At 42.8% G+C, this 12823-nt stretch overlaps 1 protein-coding gene across 11 annotated transcripts in view; it reads right to left on the reverse strand.

The window, feature by feature from the left end:
* Positions 1 to 12823, reverse strand: part of CCDC88A (coiled-coil domain containing 88A) — a 248647-nt gene that overhangs the window by 27876 nt on the left and 207948 nt on the right. For all 11 annotated transcript variants that reach the window (XM_014573127.3, XM_014573125.3, XM_014573124.3 and 8 more), the window contains exons 23-26: positions 12306 to 12492; positions 10463 to 10608; positions 10076 to 10168; positions 9614 to 9828 (exon numbers count right to left, since the gene is read on the reverse strand). In XM_014573127.3, coding sequence (XP_014428613.1) covers positions 9614 to 9828; positions 10076 to 10168; positions 10463 to 10608; positions 12306 to 12492 — 641 coding nt within the window. The remainder of the gene's footprint in view (positions 1 to 9613; positions 9829 to 10075; positions 10169 to 10462; positions 10609 to 12305; positions 12493 to 12823) is intronic.

Here is a 12823-nt window from a genome sequence, read left to right on the forward strand (position 1 = left end):
TTGCCTAAAAATTCCTTGTAACTGGTATGTCCAATTGGAAGTGCAGTTCTTGGGCAGACACAAAGTAATGGCCAAAAGGCATCTTTAATGTAATGAATCTGTTTTGACATTAAACTAGTTGGGGTACTCAAAGGGCACCTTTTCTATTGCCTTTTGCACCCCCAACTAATAAGGAAGATTTAAGCCACAAAAACAAGAATATTACAGAGATTGCCATTATTATTAAATGCAATTGGAAAAAAATACTTTTCTGATGGAACAGCAGAAAACTGTCAAAAAGAGAATGGACTATGTCTATTTTAATCCACAGTCACCAAACTAGTCTAGTGCTTGGGTGAGGAACTCACAAATGTAGAACACTTTGAAGTTGATGTTGAACCTGAGAGAGACATAAGTCATGCTGTTTAGTAGAGGCAAATACTTTTAGGGAGTTTGCATCTGCCATAATACTTTATTCTCTAGCTGAGGAAGCACACTCATCAATGTTAAAGTTAGAAGTGAAAGGGTGGGGAATTGTCCTAGACACTGAATCCCCAAGTCCTGATGTCTCTGCACTTCAAGAGCTCCTCTTATGTGTTACTGTCTTGGTTCCCATGGAAAGGCTGTGTTGGTGCACAGTGGAGTCAAAGGTATGTCTAAACTACATGGCTCCGTTGATGGAGCCATGTAGATTTGTTGTTTTGGCAAAGGCAAATGAAGCCGCCATTTAAATGATCGCGGCTTCATTTATATTTACATGGCTGCTGCGCTGAGCCGACAAACAGCTGATCAGCTGTTTGTCCGCTCAGCGCGCTAGTCTGGATGCTCCCCCACCGACATCAAAGCCCTTTGTCGGCAGCCCCGGTAAACCTCGTCCCACGAGGAATAATGGGGCTGCCGACAAAGGGCTTTGATGTCGGCAGGGGAGCATCCAGACTAGCGCGCTGAGCCGACAAACAGCTGATCAGCTGTTTGTTGGCTCAGCGCGGCAGCCATGTAAATGTAAATGAAGCCGCGATCATTTAAATCGCGGCTTCATTTGCCTTTGCCTATGTGTCTAATCTACATGCCTCTGACGACAGAGGCATGTAGCCTAGACACAGCCAAAGAAGCAGAACTGCAGATAACATTTCAGGCACTGATGACCAAGACTATTAGCAAGCAGCCAGCGAACACCCAAGCAAGGTAATCTTCCAGTGAGAACTCCTGATATATGTCCAGTCCTGCTCATGTCATGGAGTCATAACCAAGAACAGAATTGTTGTATTCAAATTAGGTGTAGAAGATCAATGGCCATTAACTGAATTATCTCTGAAACCACAATAGCCATTTTATCAGTTCTTTGAACAGTTGAGCTGACCATGTCTTTACAATCATAACAATTAAATACAATGATTTTTAATAACTTAGCTTAATTACAACACTTTTTTCAAATACAGATTATATACAATTTTTCAATTAATTTTAACTACTGTATTATAGAGGAAATTTTTAAGAAGAAAAGGATACTCATTTTGTGCAGTAACAGATTCTTTGAGATGGTTGCCCCTATCAGTGATCCACCGTAGGATTCTGGGTTGCCTCTGCGCCTCTAGTTGGACAATTAAAATAGCAGTGCCGTTGGTTGGCTGCACACGTGGAGCAGCCAGCATGTGCTGGTATGTCTACTCAGCATGCATGGCTAACCGTCCCTTTGGTGCCTTCTCTGCCCCAGAAAGAGGAAACTACTCATCTTGGTCCAGTACTGATGGTTCTTTGAGATGTGTCCCTGTGGGTACTCCACTGTAGGTGTTGGGCTTGTCCTGGCACTGCAGATCGGAGATTCATCAGCAGTGGTCTGCTGGACCACGCATGCATGTCAGGCAGCTCGAGCTGTTTTGCACCGTTTCTTAGAGCACTCGGTCTGGATCCCGCCAGTTCCTGCAAATCGCCGAGTATCTGAAAAAACATAAAGGAGAAATTCTGAAGCGGGGAGGAGTGCAGTAGTGGAGCACCCACGGGGACACACCGAAGAACTGTCATTACTACACCAAGGTGAGTAACTTCCTCTTCTTCCTTGAGTCGTGTCCCCATGGGTGCTCCACTGTAGGTGACTTCATAGCAGTGACCCGAAATAAGGAAGGCAGAATTCAGAGTTAAGGTTTCGCAGCTGGGGATTGCACTGTGGAGGCAACTGTTGAGTCACTAATGAAATTGTTGGGGACAGAGTAATGTTTTGCAAAGGTGTAAATAGAGAAGCACGTGGCAGCTTGGCAGACGTCACCTAGACTGAGATTCCCTTTAGAAAGTGCTACCAGACTATTGTTTTCTTAAGTTTATCCCTTGAGAAAGACAGTAGAAGCTGCTATCGCTCTGGCAGAATGGGCTCTTGGCATCTCTGACAGCAACTTGTTCTGCAGTGAGTAGCAACGCACGATGCATGAACTGATGAGTTTGGATATGTGTTGTGCAGAAAGTTACTTGACTTTAGAGCGATCAGCCATCAAAAGCAACAGATGTTGAGACTTCCATGTTCTATCGATATAAAATGCCCGTGCCCTATGCACTTCTAATGTGTGAAGCCATGCGTCTTGGTAGGAGGAGTGTGGTTTGGGATAGAAAGTTGGGAGGATGATAGGCTTGTTGATGTGAAAATCCAAGTTTATTTTGGTAGGAATGCTCGTTGAGGGCAAGGTATAACCCTCCGACTTGTAAATACTGTACAGGGAGGTGTAGCAGAGAGAGCGGCAAGCTCCCCTACCGTGCGTGCAGATGTTATTACTAACAGGAAGACAACTTTGGTGGTTAATAGCGGTAGAGGGCAGGTTGCCAAGGGCTCAAAGAGAGGCCGTGTTAGGGCATCCAGGACTAGCTTTAAGTTCCATGGTTGAGGCAGCTCTCTATGTGGTGGGTAGAGATTAGCCACCCCTTTCATGAACCTCCTAGTTGGGTGAGCGAACAGTGAATAGTCCTCCACTGGCTGTTGGAAGGCAGGGATCACAGCAAGGTGAACCTTGAGAGATGACAGTGCTAGACCGGAATGTTTTAAATGCAGGATGTAGTTGAGAATGTGATGGATGGGGGCAGAGGATGGATCTAGACCATTGTCTGCGCACCAGGAACAAAACCTATACCACTTGTACAGGTAAGTGGCCCTACTGGCGGGTCTTCTACTGTGGAGCAGAACATGTTTGATCTCCTGGGAACAGATAATTTCCAGATCCTGGAACCAACTAGGAATCATGCTGTGAAAAGAAGGTGTTCGGGCTGAGGATGCACTAGGGTTCCCTGGTCCTTGGTCAAAAGGTTGACACATCTGGGTAGGTGATAGGGTGGGTGAGGAGACATGCGAAAGAGGTAAGGGAGCCACGTCTAACGTGGCCAAAAAGGGGAATACGAGGATTACTGTTGCGTTGTCCCTGATCATCTGCTCTAGGACTCTCGGTATCAGGGGAGTTGGAGCAAAGGCGTAGAAGCAGGTGAGCACTCCAGTTGAGGAGAATAGCATCTCCCAGGGCACTCCAGTAGTCGGTCCGATGACTACTCTGGAACAGTAATACCGGCATTTCACGTTTCAATGTGTGGCGAATAGGTCTATGGTTGGGAAGCCCCAGCGGCGGAAGATGTCTTGTAGCATCTGGTGGTGTAGTTCCCACTTGTGGTGCATGACAAAGTGCCTGCTGAGCACGTCGGCAGTGGTGTTGTCTTTGTCAGATAAGTACGCTGCTAGAATCGTTACATCGTGACGGATGCACTAGTTCCATAGGTGTATTTCCTCCGCACAGACAGAATGCGATCAAGCTCCTCATTGTCGGTTTATGTAGTAAACCATGGTCACGTTGTCGGTAAGCACCCTGATGGTGCTTGCATGCATTGAAAACTGCTCTCAATTCTAGGAAGTTGATATGGTGGGAGGTTTCTTGTATGGACCACCGGCTCTGAACACAATGGATGTTGAGGTGTACGCCCCAACCCACCAAAGATGCGTCGATCGTAATTTGCATCGTGGATTCAGGTCGGTGAAAAGGTATGCCAGCTAACATGTTGGTGGGGACAGTTCACCAACTCAAAGACTTCACCACTTTTGGTGGTACTGCAATTCTCCTGTGAACATCGTGTTTGCCAGGGAAGTAAATCAAGGCTATCCAGTACTGCAGGTGAAGCCTAGCATGTGCTATGACATATGTGGTAGCTGCCATGTTCCCCGAGTTGTAGACAGGTAAGTACGGCAATTGTGGGGCTTGGGGAGAAAACTTGTGTGAGCTCCTGGATAATCTGAAATCTGTTTAATGGCAGGTAAGCCCGGGCAGTAGACGAGTCAAGGCATGCACCAATGAATTCCAAAGATTGTTGGGGTGTCATCGACAATTTTGGGAAATGGATTATACGACCAAGAGCTTCGAAGAGACTTTTCTCATCGTGTTGGTAGACTGTAACGTGTCGTCGAAGGATGGACCCTTCATCAGACAGTTGTTAAGATAAGGGAATACAATGATCCTGCCTCAACGGAGGTGGGCCACTATGACCACAAGTGTCTTCGAAAAGACTCTGGGCACTGAAGACAGATCGAAGGGTAAAACCCTGTATTGGAAGTGCTTGACTCCGACTACGAATCTTAGGAAACGCCTGTGCACCGGATGGACTGTAACATGAAAACAGGCACCCTGCAGGTCGAGGGATGCAAACCAATCCACGGCTGTTGCGCACTGGAATAATAGATGCTTAGGTCACCATCTTGAATCTCTGTTTGCAAAGATGTCAGTTAGGACGGCAGAGGTCTAAGATTGGCTTCCACTCACCTGACTTTTTCTGAGTAAGAAAATCCCTTGCCCCTAAACTCTTCAGGTATTCGCTCTACTGCATCTATGGTGAGGAGGCGTAAGACCTCTTGCCTTAGAAGAGTCTTGTGAGAAGGGTCTCTGAAGAGGGATAGGGATGGTGGGGAAGGAGGAGGGAGCGAGGTGAAGGGAACTGAGTAGCTGGATGTTATTAGCTCGAGGACCCATCCATCAGTGGTATGGAGACCTATCATTATTGAAATGGTGTCAGACGGTGATGAAACAACCTGGATTCTTTGCACTAGTGACCAATGAGGGGAATGGTTTGCAGGCCCTTCACCAACACGTCAAACTTGCTGCTGGTTATTCTGTTGGTTAGACATCCTTGTGCTCTGAGGATGTCGTTTCTGCGGGCATTGTTTGGAACTCTGCTGGTCAAATGGTCTATGCTATGGTGCAGAGTAAGGGAAGGGCCTGTGCCTCTGGTAAGGAGTATATCGTTTGCATCTGTACGGTGGTGTGTACATGCCCAGTGTTCTTAATGTAGTTCTTCAGTCCCTGCTAGCGCGGAGGACTTCGTCGGTTTTCTCTGTGAATAGCTTTTGTCTATCGAAGGGTAGGTCTTCCACCTTCAGTTGTAATTTTCTGGAAACTCCTATGGACTGAAGCCAGGAGGCTCTGCACATTACTACTGAGGTTGCAGTGGATCATACAGCTGTGATGTCAAGTGCAATCTGCAGAGCTGTACGGGAAGCGGTATATCCTTCCTGTATGACAGAATCTGGCTATCTTGCTATCCGGGAGGTGCTCTATAAGAGCAGTTGGCTTCATATAATAATTGAAGTTATGATTTGCCAGGAGAGCTGCATAGTTGGCCATTCTCAAGGTCAGAGTAGCTGACGAATAAACTTTTCTGCCGAAAAGTTCCTTGTCGTTGGTAATGTTTTTATATTGTGGGGTATTGGCCCTCTGCTGCGCCACGTCAACCACAAGGGAGTTAGGTTGTGGAAGTATGAATAAAAGGTCCATTCCTTTTGAGGGGACAAAATATTTCTTATCTGCCCTCTTGTTGGTCATGGGGCAGAAGCCGGTGTTTGCCAAATGTTGTCCACCACTTCTAAAATAGCCTCAACAAGTGGCAAAGTGACATTGCATTTCTGAGAGGGTTGCAAATTTTTTAAAAGACAGTGCTGCTTTTCCTGAACTTCCGTGAGCTGGACTTTCTGACTCTCGGCAACCCACCTGAACAAGTCCTGAAATTGCCAGAGGTCATCGGTCGGTGATAAGTCTCCTGGAAATACTGCTTCACTGGGAGAAGATGATCTATCGAAGAAACCCTCTGTGGGTTGATCTTGGTTGAAGAGTTGATCCTCCTCAGGCTCAGAATGTTGAAGTGCCTGGGATGCTGTTTGAGTAGAAGTGGGAGGTCTCATGTTGGCAGGGGTAGGCGAATCAGTATGGCCACACCTAGAGCCTGATCAATAGCAGCAAGGTGACCAACAGTGGGAATGATACAGTGAGAAGGAGTGATGTGTAGGGCGATGGCGTTCATAATAGGTGTGACCATGGGGACGACTACAGTGACATCTGACAGGCAAAGAATGCCTGGAGGAATACATGCTCCTACGGTCGTCATGGTAGCGGGTGTAAACGGAGAGTGTGGGAAATCTAGGTGACCTAAATCTGTGTTTTGCCTGCACCGGAGATAGGGATGCATGCCAGTGTTGAAAGTAATAATGAGCTGAAAGAGAACTGCATGCTGATGAGGTATTTGATCACTGTACGATGCTATGGCAGGTCCGCAGGTGGAGCCAATGAAGGGGAAAGTGGCTTGGGAGAAAATGAGATATGATCCAGACTGGGGGAAGAGGTGATGACCCTGCTGACTTCTTGTGTGCCTTTGCCAGTGCCAAGGATTGTGCTAATGCTGACTGGGCTATAGGCTGCGCATAAAGCGTAGTTGGTGCTGGTGCCAGTTGCAGTGCCAAGGACAGTGCTGGTGTTTGCTGTGCTGGCGGTGCCGATCATGCTGACTGCACCAGCAGTGCCACTGTAGGTGCCGAATCTGGCCCCGATGCTGGTAGTGGTGCCGCGAATGATGCTGGTGCCAATGGTGTTGATTCTAGCGGTAGTCCTGGCCTTGGTGCCGATGTAGTTTCTCTTTCCCTGGGCGGCAAGTAAGAGCCATCCCTGAAGTACCCAGCTTATCTCAGATACTAACACGAGTTGGCGGCAGCAAGCGAGTTGGAGAAAGCCTTTTTTTCGCAACAATACGAGGCCCTGGCGAGACAGCCAAATGCTTGTCGGCTCTAAGAGAGTCGGATCTGGGTGGGTAGAGTTCAGTCTGTGGAGGCTGCACTATGCTTTGTTAAATAAAAGCCATTTAAGGCTCATCTCCCTGTCCCGTCTTGCTCGCACTGTCAACTTGGGGTAATGAGGGCATTTTTGCGGGATATGTCCCTCACGTAGGCACCTAATGCAGTGGTAGCACCCGTTTGAAGCAAGTATAGGTTCCCGGCAAGTGTCACAATTTTAAAAACCGGGTGATCCCTGCATGGTTCTTTCTTCAGTGATTGTCTCTTTTCTCTTTGGGTACATCTACACTAGCCCCCTAGTTTGAACTAGGGAGGCTAATGAGGGCGACCGAAATTGCAAATGAAGCACGGGATTTAAAAATCCTGCGCTTCATTAGCATGTTCCCGGGCGGTCGCCATTTTGGAAACTGACTAGCTTGGAATAACTGCCCGCGTCTACACGCGGCAGCGAAATGGGAGTTTGAAGTAAACCCCTTAACTCGAATTAGCTGTTAAACCTCATTCCACAAGGAGGAATGTCTAAATCAGTTGTGTTCATACTTTCAGGGAGCTGATTCCCTGTGATTGCACAGCATTTTTGTATAAAGCATTTAATTTAATTTAATTTGACAGGTAGTCATAAGAAATATTTTGTTCCATAATCCTGCCACCATAAATCAGAAATAACATGGGGAATTATGTATGGAATGATGTTGTTTTTATTACAAAAAAGATAAAAGCCTTCTTAGCAACTAGTCACTGCTTTGTTAAAGATCCTGGTCTTCTTAAACCAAGTTTGTTCTTCTTATTAATGGATATATGAAAGAATTAGAATAGTTAAGGTCCTCTCTTGCTATACACAAGCAACTTTTGTTAGCACCATATTTGAGGGGAGACTGATCCATGCAGTAAAGTCAAAATGAATGAAGGCAAGTAAAATAAAAAAAAATAAATCCAGTATTTATATATGCAAAGGAAGGGTCGTAATTTTTAAAATTTGCATCAAGTTTAAAACTGCTTCTTTTCAAAGGTCAAATAACCTTTTATAGTCAACTTCTTTTAAGCAACTAGGACTTTCAAGTACATTTTTTCAGTAGAACTGTCCCTAAATCAGTGTTTCTTAAACTTTTTAAGACTGAGGAAGACCAAACAATTTTTTTTAATGAGGAACACCAAGGATTTTTTTTGTTGAGGGGGAAAAAAAAGGTTGGGGGGCGGGGGAGGGAGTTATTGAGGGTCTTGGTGTCCCTCATAAAAAAAAATTGTTTGATGTTCCTCAGTCTTAAAAACATCCTTTAAAGGTGGCCATTTTGAATTCTGTTGTTCTCTGCAGCACACCTCCGACTGCCTTGCGGCACACTGGTGTGCCACGGAACACAGTTTAAGAAAAACTGCCCTGGATACATTGGTACCTTATCCAAAGACAGACTCCCAGATTCTCTCATACTCTAATTTTAATTCCCTTAAAGGTATGCGAAATAATACATAGTTTTAAAAATTTTATTATGTTTTCACAATAAGAGCCAAAATAAAAAACCAGCATGTGAAATTTTAATACTTTTAAATAGTAAAATATTCTCACCTGGGATGAAAATTTGGAATACCAAATCTTAACCTTATATATTCTGAAGTCACTTAGACATTAAACTTTAAAAAGGTAAGAATTATAATATAGGGGTACACTGATGCTTTGTGTGTCACTTCAATATTTCACTAGTAATAAATCAGCTAATTAATTTAACATGGACTGTAATGGCATCACACTAATTACCTGCTCGTGGAAATGGCACAACTTAAATTATTAATGAACAACAAAAGAAATAAATAAAGACTGAATAAAATACTGCCCCTCTAAGCTATGTGTATCCTAATAGCTATGATAAAGCGGCTTATTCAAGGTTAACAGTTCATGTCTGGAAAACATCAATTCCCCTTGCCTCAGAATTTATCAGTTATTTCTCTTTGTAGCTCTGCCTATCTCTAGGATCAGTAGAGATCTGTATCCTTCTAACAGCTTACATTGCTCCACCACTCTTTCTATTCTCTATTATTTTGTGGCCAAAGCCCATCAGCACAGGATTTAAGAGATACTGGAGGACCAATTCAGAGAGACATGATCTTTTTAGCAGCTAATGGTTGTTAGTATGGATACAATATGGAGAGGCATACTTGAGAAGGGTGGAAGTCTCATGGGAATGAGAGAAAACAAGCAAAACAGAAGAAAGTGAATTAGGGAGAGAGCACCATTGGCATCTAACATTCATCTGATGTTCTGGTAGGCTAAATGCTATTATTCTGATCCAATAAGCCTACCCAATTCTGGATCTCTGAGTACTGTAGATTTATTTTAACGTATTCAGTTAGATTTACTGAAATGGAAACATAGGGCACCTATACATACTTTTTAATCTGCCCTACTGACATCAATGGGAGTTTTGCCATTGACATAATGAAGCAGGTCTTGGGAGCTTTTAATATTAATTAAAGATTTCAAACTGACTTAGTTTTGAAGTTTTTGCAACAACTTGGAAATATATGTAAACAAACAATATTTCAAACTAAAGTCATTCTGTAACTACTCACTACTGCTCTTTTTGGTTCCAAGTGTCTGGCCATCTTCAAGAGAGTTTGAGCCGACTGAAGAACTATCTTGACTGTCATGATGTGGTAGCTGAAGAAATCCTTCACTGGATTCTGAACGGGTAGGTGTAAGAGTCAGAGACTTCAGACGCTCCCGGTTAACATCTTTCTTAGATTTTATTAATTTCCTCATTTTTAGAGTTATCCAATTGCCCCTCCTGTTATAAAATTAAATCAGTTATTGCATTTATAATTCATTACATTAATTCTTAGAAAATACATAATTAAAAAAACCTATTTGTATGCATATTTAACTAATATATGTCGGCATGTTCTGTTCTCATGGAAGTCACTGGAAATCTTACTGGAAATCTTACTATTGACTTCAGTAAAGACAGAACTGGGTGCTTAGCTTGTATAAATTTCTGGTTATATTCACTTCCACAAAATATATTCAAGAAGTACCTTCTAGGGGGGGATGGCTCATAAAATTTATACTGATCCATAATCTTCTCCTCTAATTTCTCCTTTTGTCGTCTCAATTCATTTAACTTGTCACTGTAAACAGAAGTCAATCAAAATTGATATTTTAGAAGTTTTGTGTGTGTGTGTGCATGCACACATTTATATAATATTACATATTTCTTTACATTCTTAGGTATCTGAAAACAGATGGTGACTGTGATTATTAGCAATTCATATATAATACAATTACTTTAGTTATGTTTGAAGAAAAATAAAAGAATACGGTGTGAGAGTACTATGTAATGTGGCAGCCAGTGGGTGTTTTTTTTCTCAGTTTGAAGTAATCATATTTTTGAACCGTGATTTCATAATTTTTGGTATACCTACATGTACTGTCTTTGTTCAACATGGAAAAGATCCTTGCTTTCCATATTCTGCTCCAGCAATGTTCTATTTTGCAGCATTAATGTCTGAATTTGATCTAGCAGATGTCTGTTTTCTTCTTCCAAATTTCCTTTAAGCTGGCTAAGCAACTGTTAAAAATTTACAAAACAGGACTGAATGTAATCAGCACATAGCCTGATTTATAGGCTTATAAAGAAGACATAAGCAAGCTACATAAAGATTTCAGTAGGTCAGGCAAAAGACACAGCAAGATCAAATAAATCACAACTGAAATGTTCTTTTTAACATTTTAATATTTTGTTAATTGGCTGAATTCACTTTAGCTAGCAGAAGAATCATTATTATAACAGAAATATCATATCAGCCAAGACATTATTTTTGTCCGAAACTCTTGACAGTATACATAAAAAATAAAAATAAGCAAAATTCCTTTTTTTAGATGAGTGGTAAGGTTTTTACATTGTTGTCGCAGAACATTGTGGCCCTACTGAAGGAACCTATTGCCAAGGAGACACACCGAGAAGCTGAAGAAGATTTAAAGTGCCTTCAGTGCATAGTTTTAATTGCTCTTTCTGCCGGATTTATAGGATTTAAAGTTTTTTTCAGTGCAGTTATGTAACAAAATACCTACATTTGTAAGCTATATTTTCATGATAAAGAGATTGCACTACCGTACTTGTATAAAGTAAATTGAAAAATAGGGATGTTAGATAGCGTGTAACTGAATAGTTGTGTTTCCAAATCAAATTTTAGCAGCCCCACTCCTGGGAAGCCCCTGCCATGCCACACTGCTGGCTCTCTATCAGAGGCAGCTTCAAGGGTGGCAGGCGGGAGCTGATCCACGAAGGGAACCGGTTTATAAATCAGTTCCCCATGCAGACCAACTCCCACCTGCGGCTCTGCGCTGCTGCCTGTGATACAGAGTCAGTAGCGTGTGGTGGCAGCAGCCCTGTTCACAGGGGGCCCGAGCTTGCAGGATTCACACACCTAACATCGCATGTACATGAGTAAGCACTCAAGGAACAAGGAGGTTTATTTTTCATGCTGTTACATGAGGGTTCAATTACACTAAATCAAACAGCCTTAGTAAGGCTATGGGTTTAGCAGCAGCATAAGTGTGCAGCAACAAAGGGCAGTGGAGCTAGCTTGATTAGATTCCACTTAGTGCTCTGGAGCAGCCTTTGTCCACGGGGAGCTAGGACTGCTCATGGACCGGGGCTGCTGCCACCCCATGCTGCTGCCTCTGTCTCAGAGGCAGCAGCATGGGGTGGCAGGCAGCCTGTCTGTGTGGGGAGCTGGTTTTTAAACTGGCTCCCCTCATGTGGATCGGCTCCCGCCTGCCACCCCAGGGCAGCAGTGTGAGGTAGCAGGGGTCTCCCCCAGGAGTGGTGCCAGGAGTGCACTAGTTGCCCACCATGCCCCCAGGAACTATCGAATAGTCATGTAACCGACAAGATTTCATGCAGTTACATGACTATTCTATTACACTATATCTAACATTCCTAGTAAGAAAGAATTGAGCATGTGGGGCTAGCAGCAGCATAAGTGCACAGGAACAAAGGGCACTGCAGCTAGCTTGATAGATACCACTGAGGAAAATTCTTCTACGACAGCGCTTTCAGCATTCACATACCTAACATGGCATGTACATGAGTAAGCACTCAAAGAACAAGGAGGTTTATTTTTCTTCTTAACAGTTATGTCAGAACTGTTCAATTGCCGACAAAAGCATTAATTAAAAGTCTAACACATTGCAGATTACTTGAATTTACAAAGCTACAGTAAATGAAGTGTTTACAGAAAAGATTAAAAAGTTTTATCTTACCTCACACTGATTATTCAGTTTTGTAGATGTAATATCCAGTTGTTGGTACTGTTCTTTCAGTTTGGAAAATTCAGCTTCTAACCGTGTTTGTTCTAGTTTGGAATTGTTCAATAAGCTTTTCAAATTCCTATGGTCAGTTTGAAGAACTTCATTTTCTCTCAAAAGCTGATTATATGTATGGTTTAGCCTATAATTAAAAGATGTCATGAAAATATTTATAAATAAAAAGAGAATACCTATTTTAACCAGAATTCTGTTTAAAGCATGTAACTTCCATAATTCCATACTGTTTGTAACATAGGTAACACAGACTTTGGAAGAATATATAAACTAACGCATAGCCTCTAGTCAACACTCTGTTTAGATCAAGATATTCTAAATCAAGATATTCTAGTTTATGAAAAATCAGTTCTCAGCGATAAGAAGAGTGATTGATTTCTGGGAAATAATAATATTATAGAATTCAAATTATGGGCAAGTAATTGTCTTTCAAAAATGAAATACCTTTCATATTTTAA

This window comes from Pelodiscus sinensis, chromosome 3, assembly GCF_049634645.1.
Source record: "Pelodiscus sinensis isolate JC-2024 chromosome 3, ASM4963464v1, whole genome shotgun sequence".
Classification (NCBI taxonomy): Eukaryota; Metazoa; Chordata; order Testudines; family Trionychidae; genus Pelodiscus; species Pelodiscus sinensis.